At 44.7% G+C, this 12,336-nt stretch overlaps 1 protein-coding gene across 1 annotated transcript; it reads left to right on the plus strand.

Moving 5' to 3' along the window:
- The first annotated feature begins 294 nt into the window (after positions 1-294).
- Positions 295-12,117, plus strand: LOC140729951 (uncharacterized). Its single transcript, XM_073050125.1, has 3 exons — positions 295-467; positions 1,162-1,655; positions 11,691-12,117. The coding sequence occupies exons 2-3, from the start codon at positions 1,168-1,170 to the stop codon at positions 11,833-11,835; spliced, it is 633 nt and encodes a 210-aa protein (XP_072906226.1). The 5' UTR covers positions 295-467; positions 1,162-1,167; the 3' UTR covers positions 11,836-12,117.
- The last annotated feature ends 219 nt before the right edge of the window (positions 12,118-12,336 follow it).

Here is a 12,336-nt window from a genome sequence, read left to right on the forward strand (position 1 = left end):
GATAGTATACAAGTCCATCAGACCTTGATACTGAGCTTAGTTGAAATTTGAACTTTGAGAAAAACTATGCCAAGACCACAGTGGGAAATAGCCAGGGCTCACGCTGGCATTCGTAGCTTTTCCAGTGACATATTTATTTATAAACATGTGCTTCTGTCGCTGGGCCTTTAAGAAACATCTGGCAGGCCAGTGTTTGTTGTTCTTTGGTCTGGGCCAGCAGTCCAAATTGCCAGTCATTAACATATCACAGATGTTTGGAAACCGAACCATAAACATCCAAAAGGAAATAAATCAACAAGGAGCAGGAGGCTAGAATCTCTCAGCATCAACACAGGAGAACAGAGTCATTCCCCAGCAGCCATCGGCCGGCTTCAGAGGGACTGAGGAAGGGGAAGGGAGGTACCAGCAGGGAACGACTGCAGGGCAGGAGTGGCTGGGAGACAAGGGTCTGTCTAATTCATAACTCTGTGAGTCCAAGGTAATATTCTACAATTGAGGGAGGGAGAGCTGGAGTGAGGGAGGGAGTGGGAGTGAGGGAGGGAGAGAGTGGGAGTGAGGGGGAGGGTGAGGGAGGGAGGTATGGAAGAGAGGGAGAGTGGGAGTGAGAGAGGGAGAGATGGAGTGAGGGAGAGGGTGAGAGAGGGAGAGATAGAGTGAGGGGGAGAGTGAGAGATAAAGTGAGAGAGAGAGTGGCAGTAAGAGACGGAGAGATGGATTGAGGGAGAGGGAGTGAGAGAGGGTAGCATAGAGTGAGGGAAAGAGTAATAGAGTGAGAGTGTGGGAGAGATGGAGTGAGAGGGAGAGATGGAATGAGAGAGAGACTGGGAATGAGAGAGAGAGAGCTGGAGTGAGAGTGAATGGAGGGATTGAGGAAGATGGAAGGAGTGTAACAGTGCGGTGGGGGCTGCCCTGAGCTAGGTGATATGTGCTCTATTGTGGGTTTCTTGGATAAATACTGCCCCAAGTTGGTAATAGAGGCAGATACATTAGAGACATTTAATAGAATATCAGACAGACACATTGATTAAAGAAAAAATGAGTGTTCTGTGGGAGGGGAGGGTTAGATTGATCCTGGCGTAGGTTAAAAGACTGGCGCATCATGGTCTGAAGGGCCTGTTCTGTGATGTGATTTTCAAGTATGACTGTCCTTCCCATCTCTAGCCCGTCATGAGGTTCGACTGGTGCCTGAGGTGGGCTCTTGCAACAGTGTTTCTCCCTGGCTCCTGCGGACAAAGCGGAGAACGTCATGGATCAGAGATCAATCCTGAGGATTTCATGTTCCCCCTGATGTTAAATGAATCGGTCCTGGCTGATGACGTGACCTGGCTTCTGGTGCCTGGCCAGGACCAGGTCTTGGGCTCCTGCTCCATCACCCTGCTGACCAGCACAGTGACCACACCCAGTGGGCAGCAGGGAGCTGATTTGGCCACCCAGGAGGACCTGAACCCTCTGAAGGGATTGATGGATGGCACCGGCTCTGCCTTGGAGAGTCTCATGGTGGCGGTGGAGGAGGATATAGGGAGGGGCAGCTATCAGTCGGTGATTTCCAAAGGCCTGCTGGATGTCCAGCAGCAGAATGAAGTGTCCGACAACATCATGGAGGAGATCAGGGCAAGCCTTGAGGCACAGAGGCCCACAGAAAGTCTTCTTACCAGGTCAGTGCTGGCTACTGCCATGAATGCAAACCAAAGGGTGACAGTTCATTACTGTCTGGGTTCATCACCAGGTGGGTGAAAGGATTTCCAAAACGTAAGAGTGCAGGTTAGATACACTGTCCCATCACACACTTCTGGATCAGCCCAAGAGTGAAGATCACTCCACACCATCCATCACACACTCCTGGGACAGACCAAGAGTGAAGATCACTTCACACCATTTCATGACACACTCCTGGGACAGACCAAGAGTGAAGATCACTCCACACCATCCATCACACACTCCTGGGACAGACCAAGAGTGAAGATCACGTCACACCATTTCATGACACACTCCTAGGACAGACCAAGAGTGAAGATCACTCCACACCATCCATCACACACTCCTGGGACAGACCAAGAGTGAAGATCACTTCACACTATTTCATCACACACTCCTGGGACTGACCAAGAGTGAAGATCACTCCACACCATCCATCACACACTCCTGGGACTGACCAAGAGTGAAGATCACTTCACACCATTTCATGACACACTCCTGGGACAGACCAAGAGTGAAGATCACTCCACACCATCCATCACACACTCCTGGGACAGACCAAGAGTGAAGATCACGTCACACCATTTCATGACACACTCCTAGGACAGACCAAGAGTGAAGATCACTCCACACCATCCATCACACACTCCTGGGACAGACCAAGAGTGAAGATCACTTCACACTATTTCATCACACACTCCTGGGACTGACCAAGAGTGAAGATCACTTCACACCATTTCATGACACACTCCTGGGACAGACCAAGAGTGAAGATCACTCCACACCATCCATCACACACTCCTGGGACAGACCAAGAGTGAAGATCACGTCACATCATTTCATGACACACTCCTAGGACAGACCAAGAGTGAAGATCACTCCACACCATCCATCACACACTCCTGGGACAGACCAAGAGTGAAGATCACTCCACACCATCCCATCACACTCCCAAGATCAGAAACAGAGTGAAGATCATTCCACACCATCCCATTACACACTCCAAAGATCGGAAACAGAGTGAAGCTCCCTTTAAGTTCTGACCAGCGATCAATCCGGACACTGGAAATTTTGAGAGGAAAGGATTTCACTCAGGTTCATAACTCGAGTAGAAAAGGGAGCAGTGGGTTGCTTCAGCAAAATAGAGGGTTAACAGTGACAAATTGGTGTTTGGGATTGATAAGTAAGAGCAAATTGAAGGAAGGCAGGGACAAGTGCAGCACCATTGTCTGAGAAGACAGAGTTAGAGTGGTGATCTTCAGGCTTTAGATCTTTGAGGCTTCAGTGAAGAGAGGGTTCAGTCAGAGAAAGCAAAGGAAATAAAAGCTCTAGGTTAAGTTCTTTTTTTCTCCTTCCCCTCTTCTTCTCAGGACACTAGATATTCCAGGCAGGATAGCGCAATGCTCCTCTTCTAGGATGTGAGAAAGCAGGGAGACCACCAGTGTCCCTGACCACTACAACTGTGAGAAGTGCATTCAGCAGTAGCTTCAAACAAACCTTGTTAAGGAGTTGGAGCTAGATCTGGATGAAATCCAGATCATTTGGGAGGTGAAGAGTGATAGATGGGACATACAGAGAGGTAGTTACACTCAAGGTGCAGGACACAGGAAACTGGGTGACAGTCAGGAAGGGGAAAGGGGTTAAGGAGCCATTGCAGGTACCCCTGTGGCCATCCCCTCAATAACAGGTATATCACTTTGGATACTGTTGAGAGGGGTTGATCTAACGGAGGAAAGTCACAGTGGTTGGATCTGGCACTGAGTCTGCCTCTGGGACTCAGAAAGGAAGTGGGGAGAAACGGCACTCTGTGGTGATAGGAAAATTGTTAGTTAGGGGCACAGCCAGAAGGTCCCCTGGGTGAGAACAATTTTGTTGGAAGGTATTTGCAACCTTGTTGCCAGGGTCAAGGATATCTCGGATCGAGTTCTCAGCATTCTTAAGTGGGAGGGTGAACAGCCAGACGTTGTGGTCCATGTAGGTACCAATGACATGGATAGGACACGTGACAAGGTTCAGCATAGGGAGTTCAGGGAGTTAGATGCAAAATTAGAGGGCAGAACGTCCAGGGTTGTGATCTCAGAAATGTGAATATTGTGTTCAGCTAGTGAGGCCAGAACTAGGAAGATTATACAGTTTAACTTTATTATACAGTGGCTACATAGTTGGTGTGAGAGGGAGGGCATGATGTTTTTGGATTATTGAACTCTTTTCCAGGGAAGGAGGGACTTGTTCAGAAGGGACACTTTGCACCTGAAATGGAGGGGGACTAATATCCTAGTGGGAAAGTTTGTTAATGCTGCTCGGTGAGGTTTAAACTAGAGTTACTGGGGATTGGGAACCAGACTGCCAGAACAGTTAAAGGAGAGGTTGTGGAGACAGATGTTGGTAAGAGCTCAGACATCATTAAGAATCAAAAGGTTGAGCGTGGTGTGACTGGTGTCCTGAGCTGCAGATATTTCCATGCAAGAAGTACCCTAGGAAAGGTGCTATGTTTGAATACACACAGTATAACAAATAAGGCAGATGAACTTGTAGCACAGTTGGAGAATAGCACTCATGATGATATAAGTATCACTGAATCATGGCTGAAAGAAGATTATAGCTTGGTGCTTAATGTCCAAGGATACATGTTGCACCAAAAGGACAGGCAAGAAGCAGAGGCAGCAGAGTTGCTCTGTTGGTAAAAACTGAAACAAATCATTAGAAAGAAGTGACAGAGAGTCAGAAGGTGCTGAATCATTGTGATATGAGCTAAGGAACTGCAAGGGTGAAGAGAACTTGATGGTAGCTGTATAAAGACCCCCATTTGTAGGATGTGGTCTACAAATTACAATGGGAGATAGAAAATGTATGCCAAAAGGGCAATGTTATGATAGTCATGGGGGATTTCAACAGTCATGGGTAGATTGGGAGATTCCAACAAAAAGGCTTAGTGTGCAGGAGTCCATGAGGTCACAAAGACTCAGACTCAGCTTAACAACTGAACAACAAAGTGGGAAAATCAGGTTGGTGTTAGATTCCAAGAAAGGGAACTTCTAAAAGGCTTATGAGATGCCTTTTTAGAGCAGCTCATAGCTGAGTCCACTATTCTGGATTGGGTCTTGTACAATGAACCAGAATTGATTAGAGAGCTGAAGGTAAAAGAACCCTTAGTGGAGAGTGATTAAATTTATCCTGAAATTTGAGAAGGAGAAGCTAACATCAGATGTTTCAGTATTACAGTGGAGTAAAGGGAATTACAGTGGCATGAGAGAGAAGTTGACCAGAGTTGACTGAAAAAGAACACTGACATGAATGATGGCAGAGCAGCAATGGCTGGAAATTCCGGAAGCAATTCAAAAGGCACAGGATATATACATATATATTCTAGGATATATATTCTAAAGGAAAGATGACATAACGAGAGAAGTCAAAGCCAAAATAAAAGCCAAAGAATAGAACAATAATAGAACAAAAACAAAAGAACAAAAATTAATGGGAAGTTAGATGATTGGGAAGCTTTTAAAAACCAACAAGGCAACTAAAAAGTAATTAAGGTAAAAATGGAATAGGTTCGATAGGTTCAATTTAATGTCAGAGAAATGTATACAATATAATCCTAAAATTCTTTTTCTAGCAAACATCCACGGAAACAGAGAAGTGTCCCAAGAATGAAGGACAGTTAAATGTTAGGACCCCAGAGCCCCCCTCAGCTCCCCCCCCCCACGCAGAAGCAGCAGCAAAGCACCGACACCCCCACCCCACCAGCAAAAAGCATCAGCGCCCTCCACCGAACATTCAAGCATGCAGCAAAGCATCAATAAAGACACAGATTTTCTGTACCTCAAAGACTACTTGTTAACCCAGTATTCGACATACCACAGGCTGTCTCTCTCCCTAATAAGAGAAAAAGAGGTGTCCCCGTTTCACAGCAAGAGGGGAGACATAACAAAACAGCTCACCGATTTATGGTGTTAAAGGTCTGCTGTGTCGCTTTTTCCGAGCTCTGTGCCCAAAGATCTTGGGTCTCTGGGCACACAGCCAGCTCGCTGCTTACAATCTTCCATTTCCCACAACACACCAGTTTTCTGGGGCAGCACTGACCTCGAATCTGCTCACTTCTAGAGCCATGGAAATCCGGCACCCTGAAGGCGCGCTAATCTTCTAGTCTTCATGAGGACCTGAGAGTGGGTTCCATTCCCACAATGAACTGATGTCGGCATGTAACTCCAGGTCAGGGTCTTCAAAAGAACCCTGAATGAGGAGAAAAAACAGATATTAAAGTTAGACATAGAGCTGTTTCTGAAGACGCAAGCAAAGGAGTTGCAGTCAGGCACCATCATCCTCTGAGCACAAAAGTAAGCCAGTTAAAAATATTAAAGAGGATACCAAAGTTTATTTTCAAATACATAAAGGTTAAAGGAGAGGCCAGAGTGGATATTGGACCTTTCAAAAATGATAATGGAGAGCTAGTAATGAGGAACAATAAAATGGCAGAAGAACTGAATAAGTATTTTGCATCAGTCTTCACTATGAAAGACACTAGCAGTATGGTGGAAGTTCCAGGTGTCAGATGTCATGAAGTGTGTGAAGTTACCATAACTAGAGAGCTGTTTCTTGGGAAACAGAAAGGTATGAAGGTAGCTAAGTCACCTGGAACAAATGGTGAACACTCCAGGATTCTGAAAGAAGTGGCTGAAGAGATTGTGGAGGCATTATTAATGATCTTTCACGAATCACTAAATCCTGGAATGGTTCTGGAAGATTGGAAAGTTCCAAATGTCATTCCACTCTTCAAGAAGGGAGAGATACAGAAGGAAGTGAACTGTAGGCTGTAGTGTACAAAGACTGTTGTACATCTAGTCAAGAAGACAGTGGTGTACAACGGCTGTTATAAATCTAGTCAAGAAGAAGAGCTTACAAAAGGTTAAAAAAAACTTGGTAATGATAGAGATCCAGAAGATTGTAAGGATAGCTGGAAGAAGCTTAAGAATGAAATTAGGACAGCCAGAAGGGGTAGGTCTTGGTGAGAAGGCCTTGGTGAGCAGGATTAAGGAAAACCCCAAAGCATTCTACAAGTATGTGAAGAGCAAGAGGATAAGATGTGAGAGAATAGGACTAATCAAATGTGACGGTGGAAAAGTGTGTATAGAACCAGAGTAGTTAGCCGAGATACTTAATGAATACTTTGCTTCAGTATTAACTACTGAACAGGATGTTGGCTATTGTAGGGATGACTTACAGTGGACTGAAACATTTGAGCATGTAGATAATAAGTAAGAGGATGTGCTGGAGCTTTTGGAAAGCATCAGTTGGTTAAGTTACCGGGACCGGATGTGATGTACCCCAGGCTACTGTGGGAGGCGAGCAAGGAGATTGCTGAGCCTCTGGCAATGATCTTTGCATCATCAATGAGGATGGGAGAGGTTCCAGAGGACTGGAGGGTTGCGGATGTTTTTCCTTTAACAGACAGACAGACATACTTTATTGATCCCAAGGGAAATTGAGTTTTGTTACAGTCGCATCAACCAAGAATAGTGTAGAAATATAGCAATATAAAACCATAAATAATTAAATAATAATAAGTAAATTATTCCAAGTGAAAATAAGACCAGGACCAGCCTATTGGCTCAGGGTGTCTGACACTCCGAGGGAAGAGTTGTAAAGTTTGTTGGCCACAGGCAGGAATGACTTCCTATGAAGCTCAGTGTTGCATCTTAGTGGAATGAGTCTCTGGCTGAATGTACTCCTGTGCCTAACTCCTGGGCCTTACAAATGAGTTTTTTGATTCTGTTCGTGTCTGCTACCCTCAGTCTGCTGCCCCAGCACACAACAGCAAACATGATAGCACTGGCCACCAGACTCATAGAACATCCTCAGCATCATCCAGCAGATGTTAAAGGACCTCAGTCTCCTCAGGAAGTAAAGACGGCTCTGACCCTTCTTGTAGACAGCCTCCGTGTTATTTGACCAGTCCAGTTTATTGTCAGTTCCTATCCCCAGGTATTTGTAATCCTCCACCATGTCCACACTGACCTCTTGGATGGAAACAGGGGTCACCGGTGCCTTAGCCCTCCTCAGGTCCGCCACCAGCTCCTTAGTCTTTTTCACATTAAGCTGCAGATGATTCTGCTCGCACCATGTGACAATGTTTCCCACCATAGCCCTGTACTCTGCCTCATCTCCCTTGCTGATGCATCCAACTATGGCAGAGTCATCAGAAAACTTCAAGAAAGGGAGTAGAGATAGCCCAGGAAATTATAGATTATATGAGTTTTACCTCAGTGGTTGGTAAGGTGATGGAGAAGATCTTGAGAGGCAGGATTTATGAACATTTGGAGAGGTATAATATGATTCGGAATATTCAGCATGGCTTTGTCAAAGGCAAGTCATATCTTACGAGCCTGATAGAAATTTTTGAGAATATGACTAAATACATTGATGAAGGTAGAGCAGTAGATGTAGTGTGTATGGATTTCAGCAGGGCATTTGATAAGGTACCCCATGCAAGGATTATTTAGAAAGTAAGGAGACATGGGATCCAAGGGGATATTTCTTTGTGGATCCAGAACTGGCTTGCCCATAGAAGGCAAAGTGTGATTGCAGATGGGTTATATTCTGCATGGAGGTCCGTGACCAGTGGTGTGCCTTAGGGATCTGTTCTGGGACCCCTACTCTTCGTGACTTTTATAAATGACCTGGATGAGAAAGTAGAGGGATGGGACACAAAGGTTGGGGGTGTTGTGGATAGTGTAGAGGGCTGTCAGAGGTTACAGCGGGACATTGATAGGATGAAAAACTGGGCTGAGAAGTGGCAGATGGAGTTCAACTCAGATAAGTGTGAGATGATTAATTTTGGTAGGTCAAATATAATGGCTGAATATAGTATTAATGGTAAGACTCTTGGCAGTGAGGAGGATCAGAGGGATCTTGGGGTCCGAGTCCTTAGGACACTCAAAGCTGCTGTGCAGGTTGGATCTGTGATTAAGGCGGCATATGGTACATTGGCATTCATCAATTTGTGGGATAGAGTTTAAGAGCTGAGAGGTAATTTTGCAGCTCTCTAGGACCCTGGTCAGACCCCACGGAGTACTGTGCTCAGTTCTGGTCGCCTCACTACAGGAAGGATGTGGAATCCATAGAAATGGTGCAGAGGAGATTTACAAGGATGTTGCCTGGATTGGGGAGCATGCCTTATGAGAATAGGTTGAGTGAACTCAGCTTTTTTTCCTTGGAGCGGCGCAAGATGAAAGGTGACCTGATAGAATGAGAGGCATTGATCGTATGGATGGTCAGAGGCTTTTTCCCAGAGCTGAAATGGCTAACACAAGAGGGCACAGTTTTAAGGTGCTTGGAATTAGGTATAGAGGAGAAGTCAGTGGTGAGTGTGTGGAATGGGCTGCGGTGACTGTCGTGGAGTTAGATACGATAGGGTCTTTTAAAAGACTCCTAGATAGGTACATGGAGCTTAGAAAAATAGAGGGCTATGGGCGACCTAGGTAATTTCTAAGGTAGGAACACGTTCGGCTCAGCTTTGTGGGCCGAAGGGCATGTATTGTGTTGTAGGTTTTCTATGCTTCTCTATGTTGCTATGTAGGCCAGTTAGTGGGAAGATATTGGAGTTGATTTTCAAGGACGAGTTATCAGGGTACTTGGACGCACATGCTAAAATAAGCCATAGTCAGCTTGGTTTTCTCAAAGTAAAATTTTGCCTGATAAATCTGTTGTAAGTGTTTGAAGAAATAAGTAGGTTAGACAAAGGAAAATTAGTTGATTTCTGTATTTTGATTTTAAGAAGGCATTTGAAAAGGTGCCACACCTGAGGCTGCTTAACAAGCTATGAGACCATGGCATTACAGGAAATATTCTAGCATGGATAAAGCAATGGCTGACCGGCAGGAGGCAAAGAATGGGAATAAAGGGAGCTCTTTCTGTTGGCTGCCGGTGACTAGTGGTGTTCCACAAGAGTCAGTTTTGGGACCGATTCTTTTTTTACATTATATGTTGATGATTTAGATGATGGAATTGATGGTTTTGTTGCAAGGTTTGCAGATGATATGGAGATAGGTGGAGGTGCATATTGGTTTGAGGAAATAGAGAGGCTTCAGAAGGACTTAGACAGATAGGAGAAAGGGCAAAGAAGTGGCAGATGGAATACAATGTAGGGAAGTGTGTGGTCATGTACTGTGGTAGGAGAAATGAAAAGGTTGACTATTTTCTAAATGGAATGAAGATATGAAAAACTGAGGTGCAAAGTGACTTGGGGATCCTTGTGTAGAATTCCCCAAAGGTTATTTGCAGGTTGAGTCTTTGGTGAGGAAGACAAATACAATGTTAGCATTCATTTCAGGAGGTCTAGAATATAAAAGCAAGGATGCAATGTTGAAACTTTATAAAGCACTGTCGAGGCCTCAGTATTGTGAGTAGTTTTGGGCCCCTTATCTGAGAAGGGATGTGCTGAAACTGGAGATGGTTCAAAGGTGGTTCATGAAAATGATTCCAGGATTGAATGTCTTGTCATATGAAGAGTGGTTAATGGCTCTGGGCCTGTATTCACTAAAATTCAGAAGAATGAGGGGTGACCTCATAGAAGCCTATCGGACGGTGAAAGGCTTTAACAGAGTGGTTGTGGAGAGGATGTTTCCTATGCTGGGAGAGTATAATACCAGAGGTCACAGCCTCAGAATAGAGGGGTATCCTTTTAGAATGGAGGTGAGGAGGGATTCCTTCAGCCCAAGGAATTGGTGAATCTGTGGAATTTTTTGTCATATGCAGTTGTAGAGGCCTAGTCTTTATGTATATTTAAGTCAGAGGCTGATGGATACTTGATCTGTCAGGGAATGAAGGGATACAGGGAGAAGACAGTCTGTTGGGGCTAAGAGGGAAAATGGATCAGCCATGATAAAATGGCAGAGCAGCCTTGATGGGTGAAGTGGCCTAATTCTGTTCCTATATCTTATGGTCTTTTAGTACACCATCCCAGCACACACTCCTGGGATCAGAAACAGAGTGAACCACCTCCTCCACCATCCCATCATACAGTCCCTGGGTCAGACACAGCATGAAACTTCCTCGACACTGTTTCATCAGACACTGCTACAGTCAGGCATAGAGTGAAACTCTCCCAACATCAATCCATCACAAATCACCAGGACAGCAATAACATGGATTGAAGACAATTTCAAACACACTCAATGCTGTCCTACTTGAAAAATAAACAGGTTAGCTAAGATTTTTCATGACATATTTTCTAAGACTGCCCAAAACATGAATGAAGCCCTCGGTATTGCACCGGTTTTAGATAGATAGATAGATAGATAGATAGATACTTTATTCATCCCCATGGGGAAATTCAACTTTTTTTCCAATGTCCCATACACTTGTTGTAGCAGAACTAATTACATACAATACTTAACTCAGTAAAAAAAAATATGATATGCATCTAAATCACCATCTCAAAAAGCATTAATAATAGCTTTTAAAAAGTTCTTAAGTCCTGGCGGTAGAATTGTAAAGCCTAATGGCATTGGGGAGTATTGACCTCTTCATCCTGTCTGAGGAGCATTGCATCGATAGTAACCTGTCGCTGAAACTGCTTCTCTGTCTCTGGATGGTGCTATGTAGAGGATGTTCAGAGTTTTCCATAATTGACCGTAGCCTACTCAGCGCCCTTCGCTCAGCTACCGATGTTAAACTCTCCAGTACTTTGCCCACGACAGAGCCCGCCTTCCTTACCAGCTTATTAAGACGTGAGGCGTCCCTCTTCTTAATGCTTCCTCCCCAACACGCCACCACAAAGAAGAGGGCGCTCTCCACAACTGACCTATAGAACATCTTCAGCATCTCACTACAGACATTGAATGACGCCAACCTTCTTAGGAAGTACAGTCGACTCTGTGCCTTCCTGCACAAGGCATCTGTGTTAAACTATGGGTGGGTTAATTTTGGCTGCCTATGTAAGATCCAGGATTGGAGCTGTGGATGATGTATGTTTTCTGATGGCTCCTCCTTCCCAGGTTCAAGGAGAAGGTTGGGAAGATGGAAACAATGCTCCATGCCATCCGTTGCCTTTCAAGCCAAATGGAGCAGACCTCAGATTTATTAGCCTTGGAGCTGGGAAAGTCACACCACCTGGAATCTGCACTCGGCAAAGAGTCATAAAGAAGGGATGGCCGGCCCCTGTGTGGAATCCACACTTGGACCACGTCCAGCTGGAGTCTCTCGCTTGGCAATGAATGGGTTCAGATTCCACAGGGAGAAAGCAGCTTTAAGAATCCAGGGCACCCTTTTAAAATACAAGGTCAAAATCCAATATTGTTTAATGTCATCTCCAGAACACAAATGTAAAGGAGAATGAAATAAATGTTACTCCGGATCCAATGCAGCACAAAAAAATACAAAAAGATAAAGAACACAATAATAATAAAAAACACATTAAATACATAAGAGCAAACAGAGCCTGGCCTGCTGTGTTCCACCAGCATTTTGTGTGTGTTGTTGAATACATAAGATAGCTTCTATTCACAGATTGATTGTAAAGTGATGCTAGGCACAGGAGTGTCCATACACAAGGTGACTCTAACAGGAAATGATAAAGGAGCAGTGGTTGTGAGTGTGGAGGTGTTAATCAGCCTTACTGCTGGGGGAAAGTACTTGTTTTTC

This window comes from Hemitrygon akajei, chromosome 7 (genome assembly GCF_048418815.1).
Source record: "Hemitrygon akajei chromosome 7, sHemAka1.3, whole genome shotgun sequence".
In the NCBI taxonomy this organism is placed as follows: domain Eukaryota; kingdom Metazoa; phylum Chordata; class Chondrichthyes; order Myliobatiformes; family Dasyatidae; genus Hemitrygon; species Hemitrygon akajei.

Coding starts and splice junctions, on each gene's coding strand:
- LOC140729951 (XM_073050125.1), top strand. CDS start 1,168: ATGAGGTTCGACTGGTGCCTGAGGTGGGCTCTTGCAACAGTGTTTCTC. Junction 1,656..11,690: donor ACAGAAAGTCTTCTTACCAG/GTCAGTGCTGGC, acceptor CCTCCTTCCCAG/GTTCAAGGAGAAGGTTGGGA.